The sequence below is a fragment of the Triturus cristatus genome, chromosome 6 (genome assembly GCF_964204655.1).
Source record: "Triturus cristatus chromosome 6, aTriCri1.1, whole genome shotgun sequence".
In the NCBI taxonomy this organism is placed as follows: Eukaryota; Metazoa; Chordata; class Amphibia; order Caudata; family Salamandridae; genus Triturus; species Triturus cristatus.
In genome coordinates, this window is record NC_140589.1 from 668,431,628 (window position 1) to 668,455,546 (window position 23,919).

The window sequence follows — 23,919 nt, forward strand, 5'->3', positions numbered from 1 at the left end:
CCTATTTAGGTGCCACCTAGGCGCACTGATAAATTAATTTCTTTCTGCGCTTGTCAGCACTGATCCAGAGAATGCCCAATCCTCTTATGGACATGTCCTTTGATGGCACCCGTCTCTTCAGCGCTGGATTGCTTCAAAGATAGTCGTGCTACTTGGCCCCACGTCACCCTCAATCCCCTCCTCCGTGGCTACAGAACAGGCTTCCAGCCGTGCCAATACCCTCCCAGCCACTGAGCTTCGCAAGCTCCTACGCTTTGCCGAGGGCGCGGTACCCACAGACCTCTTGTGTCAGGCAACCAGTGGTCTGGTCAGTCCACCACCTCCCTCACTAACCAACTCCAACCCCCACCCCAAGACTTCAAACCCTCCTAATCTGCCCCATTACCTGCATGGCGGCAGGATTCAGCAGGACCGGCCCCATTGGCAATCCTTAACATCGGACAGATGGGTTTTGCAAATAATCCAAAGGGGCTACTCCTTCCCCCTTCATGACCATTCCTCCCTCTATGTCATTATCTCATGGCTGGCTGATGGAGTATCATCTATCCCGTCTCATCAAGGAAATCGCACATCTCTATTGCTCCTATAGAGAAGGTGCCGGTGCCAGAAGTGCGTTGTGGTGGCTGTGAGAAGTTGGCCTGATGTATGATGTCACTAGTTCTAGTGTACACCTTATATCAGTCCAAACAACCCTTATGGTGATTGGTTGTAAAGTCAACCTTATAGACCAGCTATCCTAGTGGTAGCATGGACAAGAGCAGTCTTAGGCTAAACTCTGAATGGCATGTGAAGCCAGCTGTGATACCATATATAATCCCTTGAATACCAAATGAAAGGACACCACAACAGATATATATATAAAATAAAGTGTATTTATTCTATTCAAACCCTCAGCACTCTTTATGAGATTAGAGGTAAGTACAACACAGTCTTATTCAAGCATACATTAAGTCACACAGGTAAGTAATACAGTTAGGCCCTAGGGGCCACGCAAACCATATACTAAGTAAGTGGTATAAGGACCACTGTCACGGAAATAGGATAGGCCTAGGCCTAGGGAATCGCTGGGGCTACACTACACTAGCAACAGTTAGGGAGTGGGAGGCCCACGGGATTCAGGCGCAGAGTGGAAACACTCACGCGTAATTCGTAAAAGTCGATAGAAATAGTAGTTGTTAGAAATTAACAGTTTAAGGACACTTCTGAAGCAGCTAGAGAGTCGAGACTCGGAAACTAGACCCTAGGATAGTCACTACCCTTGTGAGCACCGAAGTACCCAAGTTACCTAGCCCACGGACTGCGGGTGCATAGGTGTGAACTTGCGTCGGGTTTCGTCGTGGACTTCTATGGATGCCTGAAGGAAAGTTGCTGACAGGCAGTCAGTGAAGAGTGTCCGGTGGATCCCAAGGCTGGGATCAAGAAGAGAGGAGACCTGCAAGCAGAAGGGACAGAGTCAAGGTCACTAGCCAGTGACCACGTGGAACCAGGAAGGAACCAGGCGATGTCGTGAAGATTGCAGGTGAAGGTGAAGCTTGTCGCTGCAGCCACGAGGACCAGGGAACGTCGAGGACGACCAGGACCAGGAGGCGAGCTGTCCCACGAAGGCTCTTGCTGTCGGCGGCGTCTAAGTCGAACTAGGACTCACCAAGCCTTGGCAAGCGGAACTCACGAAGAACGGAGGACTTGCTTCTGGTGCAGACCAGGAAGGTCTGGGGTGCTTCTCTTTTGCAAGGAAGCGGGAGCCAGTCTGGAGGAGCTAAACCAGCAGTGAAGATTTCTGGATGTGTCGTCACAAAGGCCACTAGCCGACGGGCAAGCAACCGGACAGGCGCGGCAAGCAGGAAAATGCAGAAGGGCCCCACGCAGGGCTCGTGGAGTGTGGGGGGCTGATCTGCGGTGCAGATGGTGCTTGGGGTTGGGGCTTCTCAATCCCCGGTGCACAACTTCGAGGGTGCCTCAGAAGCTGCGCTGGAAGATACTCGCCACTTTTCCCAGGTAGCCGGTCCCACGTCTCTCGTCGCCTCCACGGATCTCAGCTCGGCTGTGGATGTGGATCAGGGTCGGAGAAGTCTGGAAGTCAAGGCTCTGGTCGGGCTCTGGAGTCGGTCCCTCGTAGAACTTTAGCAAAGCAAAGGGTAGTCTCTTGATGGTGCCGGTTTGCACAGGGTAGCCACTACTTGGCCACAAGGGAGATTCTTCAGTCTTCTTCTTTCGTCAAATGTCGAAGGTCCAGAGTTTCTGTTCAAGTTGCAGGTTCAGGATAATCTAATCTCCTGGGGCCCAGCTACCACTCTTATCCAAATCTGGGGGGCTGGGTTACCTGCTAGGTCACGCCTTATGGGTGGGACCTGGGAGGGGGGTGGTTATACCCCCTTCCCTTTGTCCAGTTTCGCGCCAGGACTGTGGCTGGAGAGCCCCAGCACCGGTTTGAACTGGACTATGCACGGGACACCTTGTGTGCCCCAGGCATGTCTCATTCTTTTCATCCCTCCCTGCCCCAATACACTAAGGCCTGTCTGGGGTGGTGCTCGCACCTCCCAAGGCAGGAAACCTATTGTCCAAGCCTCCCTTGCCGGGATCACTCCCAGCAGCAGGAGGTCAGACTCGTGTCTGTGGCAGCAGCATCCATTTTGTGATGCTGGGGCTCTGGTTAACTTTAACCGGGTAAGTAGGTTACAACATGTCTTCTCCCTCTAGAAGGGAGGGATAATATCCTCATCCCCAGAAATGGTATGGGGGTATTATTCCAAAGTGTTAGACACCTTACACGACATGTTTTGATAAAGCCAAACCATAGTTACCATAACCGTTTAAGATTATAAGGCACTTTAAGAGTATATGGTAGGCTATATCATAGAACAGCTATAAGGACATGGTTCCGAAAGCTGCAGACAGGCTCAGCTCATGCTAGAGCACCATCTCACATGTTACCAAGCACTCTGCCTCCAGGATTGTTAAGGCCTGCCATAGGAGTGGCTGATAGGTACACGTGTCTATATGTAAGCTAGGTATAGGAATACTACACCTAAGCAAGGGGTGATTACACGACCTTGCCCCAGCTGAGTGATCAGCCAGTTGTGTCATAATGGAAGGCCAGGCCAGGGGTGGCATAATACATGCTGCAGCCCCTGGTAGGCCTAGGGTACACCTATGCCCTGGGTACCTAAGGTACACTGTACAGGGGCCAATAAAGTGATCCTATCCAAATGGGTTACGCACCTAAAGTACATAGTATCAATTTAGAGAGAGAACAGCAGGGCTGTGGGTCTGATTAGCAGGCCCACAGCCACATCTAAGTCGAAAACCAGTAAAGCAAAAGCAAAAAGTGGGGGTGAACATAGAAAGCAGACCCTACTCTCCTACAGTTGCTATTCCCACTACTTTTTGGTTCCCAAAAAGGACGGAGGCCTTCATCTTAATCTAGACCTCTGAGCCCTCAACTACTTACTCAAGAAGGAGAAATTTAAAATACTCGGGTTATCTCCGTTCCTTTCTGCCCTGGAACCAGGAGCCTGGATGGTAGCATTGGACTTGCAGGACAGCTATTTCCACATTCCCGTCCTGCCTGCCCACTAGCATTACCTGCAGTTCACGGTTGGCCACAAATATTTTCAGTTCACTATGCTCCCTTTCGGCCTTGCTGGCCCACCTTGAGTGTTCACCAAGATGATGGCGGTGGTTGCAGCTCATCTGCAGAGTTCAGGGGAGCTAGTCTTCCCCTATCTTGATGCCTGGCTGTTGAAGGTGGGCTCACCCCAGGCAGTCGTCTCCCACCTCCAGATTACGGGAACCTCCTGCACTCGCTAGAGTTCATGATCAGCATGCCAAAGTCACATCTGACTCCCTCTCATATGCTTGTTTTCATTTGAGTTGTTCGGGAGACAGTGCAGTTTTGGGCTCATCTTCCCGAGCGTCGAGTCCAGGATATTCAGGCTATGATGCCGATGTTTCAGCCTCTATCGTGGATTCCGGTGAGGCAGACCCTGAGGCTGTTGGGACTCGTGGCCTTCTGCATCCTCCTGGTAACTCATGCCCAATGACATATGATGGCTCTGCAATGGGACCGGAATTTCAATGGGCACAGCATCAGGGGAACCTTTCCGACATGGTCCAGATCTCGGAGGAAACTGGTCAAGATCTGCAGTGGTGGCTAACGAATCGCGATTGGGTCAGAGGCAGACCACTCTTCCTTCGCCATCCAGATCTCAAAGTAGTGACGGATGCATCACTCCTGGGATGGGGCGGCCATCTTCGCGAGGTGGAAATCAGAGTACTTTGGTCTCCAGCAAATTCTATACTCCACAACAACCTGCAGGAGCTCTGTGCGATCTGTCTGCATTGAAAGCCTTTCTACCCTCCTTCAAGGGAAGGCTAGTGCAGGTGTTCATAGACAACAACACTGCCAGGTGGTACTGCAACAGACAGGGCGGGGTCGTGGATCGTTTTTCGGTAGGCCCTGCGTTTCTGGATATGGTCGGAACATCAGGGCATATCCCTGGTGGTTCAACACCTAAATGGCTCTCTGAGCACCAGAGCAGACAAACTCAGCCATTGATGCCTATCAAATCACCATGGCGCCTCCATCCGAAAGTGGTGCACGGTCACTTTCAGCAGTGGGGAGAGCCTTGGTTAGTTCTGTTTGCCTCCTCTTAGAACTTGCAATGTCAACAGTTTTGCGCGTTGTAGTTTCCAAGGTCTTGTATATGCCTTTCCACCCATATCACTCCTGCCCAGAGTTCTCAAGAAGATCAAGAACGACCAGGCCCAAGTCATCTTTGTGGCTCCAGATTGGGCACGGAGAGTCTGGTATCCCGAGCTACTGAGCATTGTCATTGATCCTCCAATCAGGCTGCCCCTTGGGGATGATCTGTCGCAGCAGCAGGGGAGGGTCCTCCCCCCAAAACTGTCCAGTCACTGCCTTCTTGGGAGGAGATTGAGTGACACCAGTTGATAGCCTTCGACCTTCCTCCTGAAGTCTGTATGATCATTTTTGCAGCCAGGCTTTCCTCCACCAAGACGGTATATGCCTGCCATTAGAAAAATATGTGGCACGGTGTGCAGACAAAGACATTTATCCCCTTTCTGAAGTTTTACTCTTCGTTCTTTGACTTGCTTAGCAAGGCTCAGCTCTGGGCATTCTTAAGGGCTATCTGTCTGCTCTTTCTGCCTTTATACGGTTGCCTGACTAACCCTCTCTGTTCAAATCCCCTATTGTACATAGATTTCTAAAAGGTCTTGCTCGTCTCTTCCTCCCTTCATTTATTGTGCCTTAGTGGGACCTTAATCTGGTATTAACTTTCTTGATGTGTGCTCCTTTCAAGCCTCTCCATGATTGTCCCCTCAGCCTTCTGACAACTAAACCAGCCTGCCTTGTGACTATTACATCTGCCTGTAGAGGAAGTGAGCCGCAGGCCTTGTCATGTACACCGTCTTACTTATCACTCTATCCTGACAAACTGGTGTTTCGTACAAGGGCCTCCTTTCGTTGGAAAGTGGTGACCCCATTTCACGTAGGCCAATCCATCCTACTGCCCATCTTTTACACGCTTCCACATCCCTCTAAAGAAGAGGAGCGACTCCACCATCTGGACCCAAAAAGAGCGTTGTCGTTCTACCTTGACCTCTCACAAGAGTTCCAAGTGGACGACCAACTCTTCGTGGGGCATATTTGTGCAAAGAAAGGCCGGGCTGTACAGAAGGGGACATCTCCAGATTGGTCGTGTTCTGCATTAAAATCTGTTACGCATTTGCCAAGAAGCAACCTCTTGAAGGTTTGTGAGCTCATTCCACAAGAGCTAAAGCTGCTACCACTGCTTTAGCTCGTGAAGGTCCAGTCCTGGACATCTGCCAGGCAGCAACATGGGCTTCCCTGCACATGTTTACCAAACATTACTGTCTGGGTAGTCAGGTGCGTAGGGATAGGCACTTTGCCTGTTCGGTCCTGCAAGATTTCCTTGTTTGAAATTGGTCTGCAGACTCACCAACGGGGATGGTACTGCTAGGGTATCCTTTCTAAGGTAAGGAATCTGCAGCTAGAAGTGTATATTAGATGAACAAGTTACTTACCTTCGGTAACGCCTTATCTGGGAGATACTAAATTTAGCCGCAGGTTCCTTATGGGCCCACCCATCCTCCACGCTCTGCAAATGGATTTCTAGGGACAGGGCTAATCCCTTTCAGGGCCTGCGTTTCCACACCAGTGATCAGGATCTTCATGGCTCCGTGTTTATGGCGTGAAAAGTCATAAAAAGAAACTGACGTCGGCGCACCTAGTTAGTGCCTATATAGGTGCCGCGGACCTCACATCCAGCTCGGACAACTGCAATGATGCATGCTGAGCTGATCGATGCTACCTCCCGCGTGCAGGGGTACTGCTCACGAAAAATCTTCCGAATGCAGTCTGACACCTGGGAAATTTTAAGATAACAAATCTGCGCTAGATCTAGTCTCTACCTGATAGAGAATGTCAATGTGGTTTACTGTTTGTCTGCAGTGACAATCTGATAGAGACTACTAGTCGCAGATTCCTTCACGTAGAATTATCCCCAGGCGTGAGACTGGATACGGAAAACTTTCTTGCCCAGCATCCCTGCGTCCCGGGGGGGGGAGCGGCATCACGTGACTCAGCCCGGGCATCGTCCGCGTACGTGACGTCAGCGAGGTCACAAGTCCCACCCCGGCGTGCCTACATCAGTTTTTTCCTTTTCCGCGTGCAACGCGCATCCGGTTTGTGCTCTTGGCCTGTTTAGACCTTTCCCTTATGCTATTGCTGCATGTGTGGGAACAGTGTGCGAATGCCTTCGGGCTTTAAAGCTTGTTTGTCGTGTGGCCGCCTCATGTCGGCGATGGATCCTCACCCCATCTGTATGTGGTGTTTGGTGGAGCAGCCAAAGTCCCGGCGTGAGCGCCCGATAAAACTTCTTTTGGCTCCTGTGTCCAGGTCGGCGTCATCTCGCCTGGCCCCTGAGGAGGGTTCTCGGACCCGCGGCTTCCCTCGCCTGCTTTGATCTTCTCCCAGGTCGCAAGTGCGCCGCTCACCTCTTAGTAAGTGTCGCAGTTTGTCCCCGAGGGTCGGGTTCCAGCCTGTCGGTGGCGTGGGCTCTCCGCGGGTGGTGCGACCCCACGTGTCGTCACCTTATCTGCCGTTTCCTGGCGTGGGGGCGACCAGAGCCCAAATGGCGACATATGCGGCGGCTTTTCAGGCCTCGCTGGCTTCTCCTCCTCCTCCTTCCCCTCCTGGGACATCAGCGGATCCCTTGCAGTGTGCGGGGCCCTCCGCGGCATCGCCGGCGGCTCCGGCACCGACTGGTTCGGATCCAGGCTTGGAGGATGTGGTGCCGTTGGGGTGCGGCCCTGAGGGGGTCCATCCTTCGGACCACGGCGCACCTGCTTCGCCGCAAACTCCCGCGGGAGTCCCTGTGGTGTCGCAGGAGTTCGCCGGGGCTCGAGTCGCACCCCGAGCCCCTCTCGGTCCTCGGGATAGGCGGCGGCCTTGGCCGAGGTGATGCCGCTACGGCACCGGCAGCTGCTGGCGGGGGTCTCCTCGTCCCTCCCCGGGCCCTTCTCGTCCCTCCGCGCAGGCGGCTGCCTCGTCAGAGGTCCGGTCGGCGCCACCCCTTCGCCACCCCGGCTCCGGTCTCCTGCTCCGCGTGCTGTGTCAGAGGTCGCCCCTGCGTCTCTGGTCGGCGACGGTGTCCTGCCTCAGGTTGCGGACTCTTCAGCGCCGGGGAGACGTCGGATTGTTGACTTGTCTTCGGACGCCTCCTCTTCTCCAGAGGTTTGGCGGTTGCTGGTGTCATCCTCGCTGGAGGCGGGCCGCCGTGTCGTGGCTTTTTCCCTGACGTAGTCTAAAGGTGGCTCCTCGCCGTCTCCACGACCGAGGTTTTTGCCGGAGGAGCCGCAAGTCCCCCACTCTTCGGTCCCTCTTCCTTCCTTTCGGCCTTGGCCCTTCCTTTCCCCGGTTGGCTTGGGGGATGGCCGCCTTAGCTTGCAGCCGTCACCTAACGAGGAGCTGCTTTCCCCTCCGTGGGGCCCTACGGAGGGGGGTGCGGCTTTCGACCGCGCTGTTTCCACGGCTGTAGGAATTTTGCACATGCGTGATCCAGCTACCCATTTCCTTGCAGATCATCTTCTGGAGGTTCTTCATCAGGGCTCTGGTGGTAGGGAACTGTTGCTTCCCTTCGAGGGTTCACCCCACTCTTCTCTCTTGGAGACTTGGGGCCGTCCAGCCACGGGGGACCCGGTGCCCCAGCACCTTCTGCACTGCCACCATCCGGCACCGCGTTTTCCGGTGTGCCTTTCTCTTCACCCTTCGACCAGAGGCCCCGTTTTGCAGTCTGCCTTTCCTGCTTTGCCGCTACTGTTGTCTCCCCTGTCACGGGAGGCTCGCTGGCTGAACTCCTGGGGGCGCAATATGTTTGCCTCAACCAGTGCAGCTCTGCAGGCCCTTAACACACTGTGTGTTTTGGCTAGGGCCACTTCTTGCTTGTGGGACTCAGCAGAGTCCCTTATGTCTGCCGCTTCTCAGGAGGGTGCCTGTGTGGATTTGAGACACCATGTCTTGGATGGTCGTGAGCTGGCGGCGTTTATCCTTAGCTCTGCTCTGGATATCTCAGAGGTGCTGGGCCGTGCCATGGCTTCTTCGGTTGCCCTTCGTCGCCATGCCTGGCTTCGGGGTAGTGTGTTCCCGGAAAATGTTCGAGAACGGCTGGTGGACCTTCCCTTCGATGGTGCTCTTTTGTTCCATTGTTCCATGCCCCTGCGGACTCAGCCATCCAGAGGTTCTTGGCGGGGCTTCGTCCTTCTTCTCCTCCCCCCCCCCCCCCTCCTTCTCCTCCTCAGTGACTTGCGTGTTGATCTGGTTCTTGGAGCTGTTCTTCCATTGGGGCGGGGCGTCCCGGTTGTCTAGCTGAGGATGTGGTTCTGTTGGCTGCTGGCCAGCCCTTTTTGACTGTTTGTTTTTCCTTTGGGTTTTTTCCACCATGCTGGGCCTGAGATTGGGCCTTCTGCGTTTCCCCTCTGGCTGCTTGATCGGCCTCCTGCGGGGTTTTTTGCCGCAGGTCTTATCTGAAAGAAACACGTTAGTTAGATTCCTCACCTTAGAATATCCCCAGGCGTCAGACTGGATCCGGAAGATTTTTCGTCAGCAATACCCCTTGCGCGTCGCTAGGCGTCGTCTGCGGCTCCGCGTCCGTCGTCGGCGTCGTGCGCCGGAATGACGTCGTCGGAGTACTTAGACGCCGCCCTCGCGCGCTGACGTCAGTTCTTCTTTTTTCCGCGCCAGTAAGCGCAGATCCGGGAGAGCTACCCCTTTAGTCAATTTTTGACTAACTTTTTGATCCTTTTTGATCCTGTCTATCGACACCGGTGCCGGTAGGATGCCTGGGTTTAAAGCCTGTACGGACTGTCTCCGTTTGATGTCGGTTACGGACCATCACCGCCGGTGCCTGTACTGTTTGGGCCTCGACCACGACGCGGAGTCGTGCTCGGACTGTAAGGCCCTGACCTCGAAGGCTAGACGGGAGCGGTCCCGTAAGCTTCTCGAGATTCGCCACTCGGCTCCGCGCGCCTCTCGATCCCGGTCCAGGAGGAGGTCCAAGGATCGGTCGCGGAGCCGCAGCCGACGTCACCATCGGTCGTCGGGATCAAAGTCTTCGGGTAAGTCGAAGCATTCCAAGAAGTCCAAGAGACGACATCGCTCTTCGGACTCCCCTCGCCGGTCGCGCGACTCGGTCGAGGGTCAGGGTGGTTCCACCCCCGCGGCTCCGGCGGAGCCGCAGGCGCCGCGTCCGTCCCCATACCCTCCGGTCCCTGGGACTAACGCGACGCCGGCGGAAGTCAGTGCCTTCCTCTCGGCCATGAGGAACCTGGCTCCGCCGTCGGCGCCCGCTGGTGCGCCTTCGGGCCCCGCGGACCCGACTGGGTTGCCTTGCCAGCCGGCGGCTCCGGCCCCGGCGCCGTTGACGGCTCCGGCCTCGACGCCGCAAGCTCCCGAGGGACCCGTTCTCGAGTCCCCGTCGATGCCGGTCAACCTTGTCACTCCTCCACCGGCGTCGACTCCGGTTCCACCCCCGACGTCGACTCCGCTCGACGCCGTGCCCCAGTTTAGTCCCGGTCCGGGCCCGGCGCCGGTCCGGCGTCGATGGACGCCGAGATCGACGCCGCTAGAGACACATTTTGTCTACCGCCCGGCTCCGTTACTTTCTCCTCTACACCAGGAGTCGGATGAGGGGGACTACTGGGAGGGATCCGAGGATCCTATGGCCCATCAGGCCCAACTGTCCCAGGACTGGGCAGATGAACTGGGGGAGGCCAGTGGTCTGGATACCTCGCCAGACACTGGATTCATCTCTCCTCCGACTGTGGCTTCGGAGGAGGGTGCTGCTTTCTCCGTGGTGCTGCGCAAGGCGGCCGCAGCCCTTGGGCTCGAGCTACCTGCCGTGGCTGTGAGGACGAACGTCCTCACTGAGGTGCTTCAATCTGCAGCAAGCTCCACTGAGCCTCTGTTGCCGTTCAATGAAGCCCTCACTGACGTTCTCCAGGGCACCTGGTCCAAGCCCTCCACAGTTCCTCCTGTGGACAGGAACGTTGCCAGGCGCCACCGCCCTGCTCCGGGCGACCCCAGTTTTCTGTCCCAACACCCTACCCCTGAGAGCCTGGTTATCCAGGCCTCCACCTCCCAATCCTCTTTCCCGACCGCCTCGCCGGACCGGGATTCCAAGAGACTGGAGCAGTTTGGCAAGAAACTGTTCTCATCCCTTAGTTTGGGCCTGCGGTCTTTGAACACCGCTTGTCTCTTGGACCATTATTCCCACTCTCTGTGGGATGCGGTGGAGGACGCGCTGCCCCTGTGTCCGGAGGAGGTCCGGACACGACTTACCCAGGCTCTGGCCGGTGGGAGGGATGCCGCGCGACATGCCATACGTTGTGGGCTTGACACCACGGACTCGCTGGGTAGGGCCATTTCCACCACTGTGGCGCTTAGACGTCACGCCTGGCTGCGGTCCACGTCGTTTTGCGGCGATGTCCAGAGCACTCTCATGGACATGCCGTTTGATGGCACTCGCCTGTTTGGCGAGAAGGCGGACAGTGCGCTGAACCGCTTTAAGGACTCCCGGGCTACGGCCAAGTCCTTGGGCCTCTCGGCCCCGCGGTCGCAATCTTCCGCTTTTCGCCCCTTTCGTGGCCAAGGAAGGGGTGCCTCCTCACGTGCGCCTAGACACCAGCCGCAGAACCAACCTGCGCGCGGTCGCGGACGTGGTTTCCGCCGAGGCGGATCTGGAGGACGACGAGGTCAGCCCACATCCACCCCGGCAGCATCCGCCTCAAAGCCTTCCTAGTCCGAGCTTTCAGGCCCATTCCACGCCAGTGGGCGGCAGAGTTCGCCATCACCTGCTCCACTGGCGGTCCATCACATCGGACAGGTGGGTGCTGCAAATCATCCGAAGGGGCTACTCCCTCCCCTTCGAGACGACCCCTCCAGCCATGCCTCCGCAGCACCACCGTATCTCGGGGGATCACTTGCATCTTCTCCACGAGGAGGTTTCCGCCCTCTTGGCCAAGGGGGCCGTCGAGCGCGTTCCGAGCCCAGAAGTAGGTCGTGGTTGTTATTCCCCCTACTTTCTGGTTCCCAAGAAGGGCAAAGGGGGCCTCCGCCCTATCTTGGACCTTCGGAACGTCAATGCCTTCCTCCGGAAGGAAAGGTTCAAGATGTTGACTTTGGTTCAGGTTCTAGCTGCCCTAGACCCCGGAGACTGGATGGTAGCGTTGGACTTGCAGGACGCTTATTTCCACATCCCCGTCCTGCCGGCCCACCGGCGATACCTGCGGTTCACGGTGGGCCACGAGCACTTTCAGTTTACCGTGCTCCCCTTCGGCCTCACCAGTGCCCCTCGGGTGTTCACGAAAGTGATGGCGGTGGTCGCAGCTCATCTGCGCAGATCAGGGGTTCCAGTCTTCCCCTATCTCGACGACTGGTTGTTGAAGGCGGGCTCGCCCCAGACAGTCGTCTCCCACCTCCAGACTACGGCGGATCTCCTGCATTTGCTGGGGTTTTCCATCAACGTGCCGAAGTCACACCTGAGTCCCTCTCAGAAGCTCCTCTTCATCGGAGCCGTTCTCGATTCGTCGCAGTTCCGGGTCTATCCACCGGAACAGCGGGTCCGGGATATACAGGCCCTGATTTCCATCTTTCGGCCTCTATCCTGGGTTTCGGTCAGGCTAGTGTTGCGGCTTCTGGGGCTGATGGCCTCCTGCATCCTACTAGTGCATCACGCCAGGCGGCGCATGCGGGCTTTGCAGTGGGACCTGAAGTTTCAGTGGGCCCAGCATCACGGCAACCTATCCGACCATGTCTTGATCTCGGAGGGCACTGCACAGCAGTTGCAGTGGTGGCTCACGGACCGCGATTGGGTCATGGGCAGGAGCCTCTCCCTTCCCCAACCGGAGCATGTCGTAGTGACGGATGCGTCCCTCCTGGGATGGGGTGGCCATATGGGAGAGGCGGAGATCAGAGGCCTCTGGTCTCCGGCGGAGTCTCGTCTCACATCAACCTGTTGGAGTTGAGGGCGATCCGACTTGCACTGAAAGCCTTCCTTCCCTCTGTCAGGGGCAGTGTCGTGCAGGTGTTCACGGACAACACCACCGCCATGTGGTATTGCAACAAACAGGGCGGGGTGGGGTCGTGGACCCTTTGTCAGGAGGCTCTGCGCCTCTGGACGTGGCTGGAACACCAGGGCGTCACCCTAGTGGTTCAACATCTGGCGGGCTCTCTGAACGCCAGAGCGGACGAACTCAGCCGCCGGTGCATGATGGATCACGAATGGCGTCTGAACTCCGAAGTGGCGCAAGGTCTCTTTCAGCAGTGGGGAGAGCCTTGGTTAGATCTATTCGCCACCGAAGAGAACGCGCAATGTCAGCAGTTCTGCGCGTTGGAATTTCCAAGGCGGCACTCGCTCGGCGACGCTTTTCGTCACGAGTGGAGTTGCGGTCTGTTGTACGCCTTTCCGCCTATACCACTTCTGCCCAGAGTGCTGAAGAAGATCAGGCACGACCGGGCCCAAGTCACCTTGGTGGCTCCGGATTGGGCACGAAGGTACTGGTATCCCGAGCTACTCAGTATGTTGACCGATCCCCCGATACGTCTGCCCCTTCGGGAGGATCTTCTGTCGCAGCAGCAGGGGACGGTCCTCCACCCGAACCTGTCCAGCCTCCACCTCCATGCGTGGAGATTGAGCGGCGGCAGTTGATGCCATTCGACTTGCCTCCTGAAGTCTGTGATATCATTCTGGCAGCCAGGCGTCCCTCCACAAAGACGGTATACGCCTGCCGGTGGAACACATTTGTGGCATGGTGCACAGCAAAGGCTGTGGATCCCCTTTCCGTCCCTCTTTCTGAGGTTCTCCTCTTTCTTCTTTCTCTGGCCCGGCAGGGCTCTGCCCTGGGCACCCTGAAAGGTTATCTTGCTGCCATCTCTGCCTTCTTGCGGCTTCCTGATCAGCCTTCTCTTTTCAAGTCCCCTGTGGTTACACGCTTTCTAAAAGGCATTACTCACACGATCCCTCCTGTCCCTTTTGTAATGCCTCAGTGGGACTTGAATCTGGTCTTGACATTCCTGATGTGCGCTCCCTTCGAGCCTCTTCACAATTGTCCTCTTCGTCTTCTGACTCTTAAGACTGCTTTTCTGGTAGCCATCACATCGGCTAGACGGGTGAGTGAGCTCCAGGCTTTATCTTCAAAGCCTCCTTTTCTGTCTGTTCATCCGGACAAGGTTGTCCTTCGGCCTCGTCCCTCCTTTCTTCCGAAAGTGGTGACTCCATTTCATCTTGGGCAGTCTGTCACCTTGCCCACCTTCTTTCCGCCTCCGCATCCTTCCAAAGAGGAAGAGAGGCTCCACCGTCTGGACCCAAAACGTGCGCTCTCCTTTTATTTGGACCGCACAAAGCAGTTCCGGGTGGACGACCAACTTTTCGTTGGATACGTGGGTGCTAAGAAGGGGAAAGCTGTGCACAAACGGACCATCTCTCGGTGGGTCGTTTTGTGCATCAAAATTTGTTACTCCTTGGCAAAAAAGGACCCTCCTGTTGGGCTGCGCGCCCATTCTACTCGGGCCACAGCGGCTACTACTGCCTTGGGACTGGGAGTCCCTTTGCAGGACATCTGTCAGGCGGCGACGTGGGCTTCGCTACACACGTTTGCCAGGCATTATTGCCTTGACAGCCAAGTCCGGAGGGATGGCTTCTTTGGCCGTTCTGGCCTCCAGGACTTTCTGGTGTGATCTTGGTTCGCAGACCCACCACCGGGGATGGTATTGCTTGGGTATCTATTCTAAGGTGAGGAATCTAACTAACGTGTTTCTTTCAGATGAACAAGTTACTTACCTTCGGTAACGATGTATCTGTAAGAAACATTAGTTAGTTAGATTCCTCACCGACCCACCCATCCTCCCCGTTCCGCGAACTGACATCTAGGGTTAAGGTTATCCTTTTCAGGCCCCTAGATTTTATTTTTGGCACCAGTGTCGGTCTTTGCATGGCTCTGCGTTCCTGGCGCGGAAGGCTATGTACAAGAACTGACGTCAGCGCGCGAGGGCGGCGTCTAAGTACTCCGACGACGTTATTCCGGCGCACGACGCCGACGACGGACGCGGAGCCGCAGACGACGCCTAGCGACGCGCAAGGGGTATTGCTGACGAAAAATCTTCCGGATCCAGTCTGACGCCTGGGGATATTCTAAGGTGAGGAATCTAACTAACTAATGTTTCTTACAGATACATCGTTACCGAAGGTAAGTAACTTGTTCTTTTGTTGCCCTCTGCTGCGGAGGTTTCTTCCTAAGAGGTTCCCATGTCTTGGGATATGACATGCCCTATGTGGGGCAGGGTTGGCTGTTATATAGCCCTGGTAGGTGCTGGGTAGTTGTGGTCGCCTGCGGGATTCTGCTCTTAGTGGCGTTATGGTATGTTGCGGATGCAACCTTCTTCGCCTTTTTGCTTGAGTGTTTCGTTCTGTTGTGTCCCTGGCGTCTGGCGGAGCTTGCCAGTGCCGTCCTCTTGTTCTTTCTGCACCGTTGTGCCTTCTTGGGGCTTTAGTGGGACTGTCATCCTGCCTTCTCTGCTGCTTCCAGTGGGCCTTGCACTCGGTTCTACCTCTTCTCCCTGTGGGGGATATGGTCCCTGGCTTCTGGACCCTCTTGCGGGCGCAGTTTGTCCCTGTGGGGCGTTGGACGATTCTTACTGGGTGACCTTGAGTTCCCCTTTTCGCCTTCCACCTGCTTCTTGCTGCTGGCGCCTTCCTGTCTGGGATTGCCTTTGCTCTGTCTCTTCTCCTTGGAGTCTCTAGGTTGCTCTTCTCCTTTGATGCTCCTTGCCTTGGCCTTGGCCTTGGGCGGAGGTTTTGTTGCCTCCCGTCGGCGTGGAGTGTTTGGCCTCCTTGCGCCTTGTCTTGTTTCCTCTGCTGAGTGAGAGCAGGCTATCTTCTACTTCTCTACTTTTCCTGCACCCCCCACTTCCCTCCCCTGGGGTTGGTGGCCTCCTGCTGGCGGGGGTTTCCCTTTGCCTGGGGGACGGGACTCCTCCTCCTGTTTTCGGACTCAGCCCCCGTGCGGCCCTCTTTTGTGCCCTGGTGGGTGGGGTCCTCTCGCAGACCCTCCTTCCCCTTGGGTATGGCTAGGGTATCTATTCTACGTGAAGGAATCTGCGGCTAGTAGTCTCTATCAGATGTACGAGTTACTTACCTTCGGTACGATGTATCTGGTAGAGACTATTCTAGCCGCAGATTCCTTCACGGGCCGCCCTTCCTCCCCGTTCTGCGAGGGCTTGTGATTTAGTCTTTTGCACTAGCTTCCCTGTGGGTGGCTGTGTCTTCTATGAGTACATTATTTCCCTCTTTCTGTCAGGCCGTCCCTTTTTCCTCCCCATTTGTCACATGGGAGGATAGGTTTGTTGGTACTTCTGGCTCTTTGCGATCCTTGAGGTTGGGGTCTTTTGGCTGTGCCTCTGCCCTTGTTCCTGATGGGGTTGTCACACTCTGTGATGGGGATGTCTTGGAGTTTTGTCGTTCCCTATGTGTCCCCGACTGGTTCCCCTTCCTTTTCTTTGGTTGGGGTTGTAGTTCTGTTGCATGTTATCGTGACATTTTTACATATGTCCCTTGTCTCCGGGGGGGCTGTCTCTGTACTGGCAGGGTTGCTGCTCTGTACTTTATTCTTTCCCTGCCTTTGGGCACTGCTCTTTATGGTGTTGTTCCTCACCATTCCTGTTTCTGGTCTTTCGCACACTGTTCCTATCCTCTCACAGTTTTGTCTGCTGGCTCCGCGTTGTGGTGCGGAAAAGTTCTCTGAAGAAAACTGACGTAGGCGCGCCGGGGTGGGACTTATGTGACCTCGCTGACTTCACGTGCACGGACGATGCCTGGGCGGAGTCGCGTGATGCCGGCGCGCAGGGATGCTGGGCAAAAACGTTTTCCGGATCCAGTCTCACGCCTGGGGATAATTCTACGTGAAGGAATCTGCGGCTAGAATCGTCTCTACCAGATACATCGTTACCAAAGATAAGTAACTCGTACCTTTTGAGCTAATCTACCCTTTTTGTCCAAATAAGATTCCTGTAAGTTTTTCATTTTTCCTCTGGGCATATGAAATTCCTATAAATCTCAGCTTTTTGTGAAGCACAGCTGTCCCCTCCTTACATAGTCTAGCTATTACCATACCATAATGTGTACCTTATCATATGTGACACCCTTCCCTTCTCGTCCGAATAATCAGGATTGCAGAGAAGGAGTATAATGGCAAACTTCAAATGTGTTTGCCTCCCTCTATCCCACAAAATAAATCTGATAAAATAGAAGTGAATATATCATAAAGAAGAGGATGTGCTTGGCTACACCACAGAGTGAGTCTAATTGTAGGATCAAGATGAGGGGTACAGTTTGAAAGCATTTGCAGTCAAGTGGCTCAGCAGTTTGTGGAATTTTGTTGCACTTGGAACATTTGTGTTTTTTTTTTCATAGTCAGAGTGTTATTCCCTTTGGATGTCTGTAGATTTCCCTGCACATGTTTTAATGAATCTGGCTTCTTTCAAGGCATTTCTCACTGATTCCACTGTTGTCACATTGTTCGCTTTTTTTATGAGATCAGGCTTAATCCGTTTTGATGCTTTTAGACTCCTCCCTGAGTTGAAAGTAAAGAATACTGTAAACAAGGCTGTAACTTATACTGCGTCGTTCTTTCATTGTTACAGTTTATCCTGGTCTGCTATTATTGATCATTTTTATCTTGATGGTTTTGTTGGTTGTGACAGGGTCATCTTCAGATGTGAAATCTGGCGAGCAATATGAGCTGTCACATTCACATATATTGACACCCACATGTCACCCAAAAGCATGAGATTTATTTCTCGAAGGTTACTGACGCGCCTCCGGTTAAAAATTACACTTAATCTGCTGTTCGAGGTTGGCCAGAAGCGTCACCTAAAGCATCACTTGTCCTACAGAGTTTTTGGGAAATTTTCTCCTTTGTACCAGACCATCTTCCATTGGATTTAAGGGGCATCCTCTCTTGTAGCAGGAATCTGCGAGAACATTTAATTTAAGAAACCCCAGGGCCTCAGCCGTTTTAATCCATCTTACTTGAGACCTCTTGCAATAGTTGAAGGGGCATTCACCCAAGGAGTTGGTCCACACACTTGTGCTCATTTTGTCAAATTCTCTTCTAGTAACTTCTTTCTGGTATTTCCATGTTTTCTTACAACCTGGAGTGCTCGAGAGCTAGTCCATACCAGATTTCATCAACAGATGCCCCTTTGTTTCAACCTACATCTCGAAAGCCTAATCACACTAGTGGTCAGACATACTAAAACCAATTTTAATAGGGATTTTGGAATTAACTACCAAAGAATTAATCTCTTGAGGATTCAGGTCTCTTTAGTGTTTCTTAATGGAAATATCTGACTACCTTGGAGGTCAGACTACTCTAGCTATTTCTCTTCCAGGTGCAACTCAAAGGTGTCATTATGGCCTAACACTGCACTCTCTTCTGTCCTGTGGTGTTTTTCGCGTTCTAATCTTGAACTTAGTTTGAGTATTTCCGTCTCCAATTCCCCTAGTTAGAAAAGTCTAAATCTGTACTGCAATCTGTTGTGGCATCTGCAGAAGGGGCATCTTTTTAAAGAAGCAATATTGGAGCCCAGAGTTATTGTTACTCACTTATATTTACAAAAGGGCATTTGTCCAACAGTGGTGATGGGAGTTTGTGCGGCAGCAGAATGGTAACATATGTTCTTGCTCTTGGTCCATTCTCTGATACAAAAGGGTGCTGAGATAAAAGATGCTGCAAACTGTTTAACAGTGGTTACATATAACATGTTGGCACTTGAGTGCATGTCGGGGTTATTGCCCGTATTTCTCGTGAAAAAGTCATTAGCAGATCACCCGAAAGAACCTTTATAAAAGGATGTTTTTAAGAAATTAACGTACTTTAGCTGGGGCATCAATGAGCAGACCTGTCTTTGTTAAATAATTTAATCATCCAGGTGTTGTACATTAGCCGTCAGTCTAAACACCTAACAAAAATTGTAATCGAACACTTTTTAATCCTTAAGGAAAGAGAGCATCCCCATGCTAAGTAGAGGCAAGGCTATAGTAGAGGTAACTACCGTTAAAGGTGTGAATGGGTATGGGTTTGAGTTCACCAAGGTGTCTTTGGCATACTATATTGAGACAGGAATGTTATATTTGACCGTCTGTACATTTTATTAATGATTTATGGATTGATAGTGTTTGGCAGAATAAAACATCAGAAGTGACTTTTTTCCTTTTAAGCACTTCTATATAGATTGTGCAGCACCAACAGTAAACACAGCTGTTTGTAGGAGGAGACAAAGCTAGGATTCCCATTTAATTTAGGTTCTTAATTAAATGTCTAGCAATTGGCTAGATGGTCAGTTTGGAGAAGCATTATAGAAGTCGTACATCGAGTTTTGAATTTAACTTTGAGTTTCACAGCTCAGACTCTGAAATAGCGCTCTGAGAAAGGAATTTGACAGTCGTGTATACTTGCACAATTTGTACTACTGTAAAGTAGTCTGGTTTTATGTTCATTTGGTTACTTATTTTACTTTCACAGGGTCTGATGGAAGCGAAATGGAAAGTCAAGGTCCTGAGTGTGAAAAGGACAGGGAGGACCGAAAAGAAAATTTGCCTCCTGAGCCAAATGAGAAGCTTGGAAGAAGTAAAGATTCTACCGTCCACACTGCCTACCAGTTTCTTACGGAAATCACACCTTCGGTATTCAAAATGTGTTGATGTTGTCCTCTTACTACTATCATTTAATGATTGCACTTTATTTTGTGTTTGTCTAAAAAGTGTGAAATAACTTCTCTTAAACCACCGGCTGCAGATGCTATAAAGGTTAAGTAAAATATTTTAATGTCATGCTTGCGGTGGAGGTGTTTAGGAGCTTTTTAAATCCCAATAGTCAGCTCGGCCTTCTTGTTTACATTATTTATACAGTAGCATTTTCGAAAATACATTTGGTCAGGGGCTTGGTGATGTAGGCTTAGAGATGGTGACTTCTCTCTAAGCTCTTTATAACAGAGTTACTACTCTGACTTCTCAGTCGGCTGAGGGCATGTTTAGAGCCTCGATAAGTGCAGAAGATTTTTTTTTTTATCTTTTAATGTTTGCATTTTAAACATTATGCAATCAGGTTGTAACAGGAGCAGTCCAAGATATCAATTTGCATATTACCACTCCTGCGAGAGAAAGAAAATGTGCTAGATAAGAAGAATCTGAAAGAGACACGTTAGTGATAGATTCCTTACAGGCGTCAGACTGGATCCGGACAGTTTAGCTAGCAGTACCCCTACGCGTCAGTAAGTGGCGTCATGCGGCTCTGCGTCCGTCGCTGGTGTAAGCGCCGAGATGGCGTCACGGAGACTACTTAGGCGCCACCCATGCGTGCTGACGTCAGTTCTTTCTTTCTCCGCGCCAGCAAGCGCAGATCCGGATTGAGCACGTACCTTAGTCACTTTTTGACTACTCTTTTGAGAATTTTGTCTCCGCCTTTTTTCTCTTGGTGCACGTAGGGATGCCTGGATTTAAGTCTTGTGGGGCCTGCCGTAGCAATATGTGGCGGACCCCCACGATGTCTGCCTCTACTGCCTGGAGACTGACCACGACTCCATGGCCCCGAAGGCCTTGAGGGAGTGGCGCCGGAAACTGCTGGAGGCCCGGCACTTGTCTCAACGCTGCTCCAGGTCCAGTTCAGTCCAATTCTTCGCCCTCTCATTCCGGTAAGCGACAACATAAAAACAAGTCGAAGAAGCGTGTTCGCTCTCCGACGTCCCCCCGTCGGTCCTCGGATGCGGACGAGGGAGACAGGGGCTCCACCCCTGCAGCTCCTTCGGAGCCTGGAAGTCTCGCGGCCTACCCACCTTACCCGGGTCCGTCAGCGACTCCCGAACAGGTGCAAGAATTTCTTGCCACCATGGACCGCCTTTTTAAGCCTCAGGCTCCCGCCGGCGCGCCCTCGGGCCCTGCGGTCCCGTGCCCAGATCCCGTTGGGCTGCCGGCGGATCCAGCTTAGGCGCCACAGGATCCTACGCCGTTGGCTCCGGCCCTGGCGCCACGAGGTCCGGCGCTGCCGGCTCCAGCGCCACCCTCGGCTCCCCCTCTGGCGCCGCAGTGGGTGCCGTTCTTTCCGCCCTTGCCCCGGTTCCAGGACCATTTTGTTCCTGCCTGAGATCCGCATTGGGAGACGGCGCCGTTCTCGGCACCGTTTACGATGTTGTTTGTCCCTTCTCCGGCTCTCCCGCCGCAGCCGGTTCCTCCTGCAACGGAGGTGGAGGATGACTGGGAGAGGTCCGAGGGCCCTCTTGCCCATCAGTGTGACTCCGAGCAGGACTGGGTGGACGATCTGGAGGATGCTGGCAACCTCGATGTCTCTTCTGACCCGGGGTTTGCCTCTGCCCCGCCTACAACGGAGGAGGGGGCTTCCTACACAATGGTGCTCTGTCGGGCTGCTGAGTTCCTCAACCTTGATCTTCCTACAGTGGCCCTCAAAACTAACCTCCTCGCCCTCACCGACGTCCTGTTGGGCACTTGGTCGCGGCCGGCCACGGGGGCCCCTGTGGATAAGAATGTCGCTAGACGTCACCGCACGGCGCCTGGTGACCCCGCGTTTCTGACCACTCATCCCAAGCCTGAGAGTCTGGTCATCCAAGCCTCGACGTCGCAGAGTGCCTTTCCCACGGCTCCGCCGGATAAGGAGTCTAAGAAGCTGGAACAGGTTGGTAAGCGGTTGTTCTCGTCCGCCAGCTTGGGGCTGCGGTCGGTGAACACTGCCTGCTTGTTGGGCCGCTATTCCCAAGCGGTGTGGGATACGGTTGCTCAGGTGTTACCTCAGTGTCCTGAGGAGGTCCATGCTCTGCTTTCCCAGGCGGTTGCTGAGGGTAAGGATGCGGCTAAGTTTGCCATTCGGTGTGGTTTGGACACCGCTGACTCGTTGGGCAGGGCGATTTCTACGATGGTGGCGCTGCGTCGCCACGCCTGGTTGCAATCTACTGGGTTCTCGCCCGACGTCCAGAGCTCGCTCATGGACATGCCCTTTGATGGCACTCGCCTGTTTGGCGATAAGGCAGACAGTGCACTGGAGCGTTTTAAGGACTCGCGGGCCACGGCCTAGTCCTTTGGTCTTTCCACGAAGAGCCCAGCCACTCCTGGTTTTCGTTCCTTTCGTGGCCAAGGGAGGGGCGCCCAGGTGCATTCCTTCAGCAAGCCTTTGCAGAACCAGCCTCAGCGCGGCTGCGGCTTCCGCAGGGCGGCTCTGGGAATCAGCGTGGGGGGCAGTCCACCTCCACCCCCGCTGCTTCTACCTCCAAACCTTCCTAATCCAAGCTTTGTGGATGACCTCACGCCAGTGGGTGGCAGGATTCGCCACCACCTCCCCCACTGGCATGCTGTCACATCGGACACGTGGGTGTTGCAGATCATCCGCAAGGGTTACTTCCTTCCCTTTTAGTCCACTCCTCCAGCCATGCCACCTCGGTACCACCGCATGTCGGGGGAACACTTGGGGACTCTCCAACAGAAAGTTGCGGCCCTCTTGGCCAAGGGGGCCATCGAGTGCGTTCCTGGGCCGTAAGTAGGGAGTGGTTGTTATTCCCACTACTTTGTGGTCCCCAAGAAGGACAAACGGGGCCTGCGCCCCATCTTGGACCTCCGGAACGTCAATCGCTTCCTCCGGAAGAAGTTCAAAATGCTGACTCTGGCTCAGGTCTTGGCTGCCCTCTACCCTGGATGGTAGCGTTGGACTTGAGAGAGGCATATTTTCACATCCCCATCCTGCCGGCCCACCGGCGTTACCTGCGGTTCACGGTAGGCCAGGAGCATTTTCAGTTTGCCGTGCTCCCCTTTGGCCTTACCAGCGCCCCTCGGGTGTTCACGAAAGTGATGGTGGTGGTCTCAGCTCATCTGCGCAGGTCAGGGGTGTCAGTCTTCCCTTACCTCGACGACTGGTTGTTGAAGGCGGGCTCGCCCCAGGCAGTCGTCAACCACCTTCAGACTACGGCCGACCTCCTGCATTTGCTGGGATTCTCCATCAATGTGCCGAAGTCGCACCTGAGCCCTCTCAGAAGCTCCCCTTCATCGGAGCGGTTCTGGATTCAACGCTGTTTCGGGTTTATCCTCCCGAGCAGCAAGTCCGGGATATTCAGGCTATGATTCCAATCTTTCGGCCTCTGTCCCAGGTTTGTCAGGATGACCCTCCGGCTCCTGGGCCTGATGGCCTCTTGCATCCTGCTAGTGCAACATGCCAGATGGCATATGCGGGCTCTGCATTGGGACCTGAAGTTCCAGTGGGCGCACCATCAGGGCGACCTGTCCAGATCTCGGAGGGCACTGCAGGACAATTGCAGTGGTGGCTCACGAATCGCAATTGGGTTAGTGGCAGATCCCTCTCCTTGGGCTTAATGTCAGGAGCAGTTTGATACCATGGAGTGCCCACATCAATCGCACCGTTTGACACAGGCAGGTCATGTACATTACGTGTCCTGACAATAAAACATGCAAAACAACAGTTTTTACTGCAGAAAGACTTGGTCGCCTAATTGGCGAGGGCTAGACTGACTTCTCCCCTCAGCTGTGCTAACTCCTGTATGTTGCACAATGCCTTTAGGGCTCCGTAGGCCTGCCAAATAGGTGACTTACACATATATCCAGGGAAAGTGGTGACTTGGCCATTGCTGTCATTGGCAAAGTCTGGCTAATAGTGCACGACTGCTCTACCAGTCTGCAGTGGCGGACTGGAAGACTTGTTTAACTGTCGGGCCCACAGGGTGGCACAATCAGTGCTGCAAACCCTCGGATACCCCTCTGACTTATATGTCCTGGGTACCAGAGTACCATTTACTAGGGATTTACAGTAATGGGTAGCCATTTCTAATTGAGTATAGCCAATTCGACATATACTTTATTATCCAGTATTAGGGGTGTCTTTCATAGATTCACATGCCTGAATCATTTCCCGTCGTCGAGACGGGAGCCTCCGGTACATAGAAAAGTAATGTCCTATAGACATACATAGAGAAAAATAGGCCTAAGGGCCTCCCCTTAGTAGCCTATCTTTGTCCTTATGCAAAAAGGACCAAACTCTTAGAGCCAGACAATCCGCTGTCACCTCCCTCTAGAACCTTCCTGACAGGAGGCTCAGTCCATCAGATTTTCTACCGCACGTTGTGCTAGGGAGTCTTCAGCCCGAGTTCTCCTCAGGATTTCTTTCAAACCAGATTGTTCACTTTTTAAAGTGACTTATTTCTTCAAGGACTTGAACTGAGATTGCTTCAGGCCACTTATTACTGCAGTGAGTGATTTCTTTCTTCTAAAACTTCTGGCATGTCTGAATCCCAGAAGAAAGCCCTTTTCAGGG

The 23,919-nt window shown here is 53.6% G+C and overlaps 1 protein-coding gene across 1 annotated transcript in view; it reads left to right on the top strand.

Annotated features, from left to right (window-relative positions):
* The window catches only part of MDN1 (midasin AAA ATPase 1), a 2,002,810-nt gene that overhangs the window by 1,791,731 nt on the left and 187,160 nt on the right, over positions 1 to 23,919 (top strand). Inside the window, exon 94 of the mRNA XM_085611158.1 lies at positions 19,120 to 19,280. Within this exon, the coding sequence (XP_085467284.1) occupies positions 19,120 to 19,280 (161 nt within the window). The remainder of the gene's footprint in view (positions 1 to 19,119; positions 19,281 to 23,919) is intronic.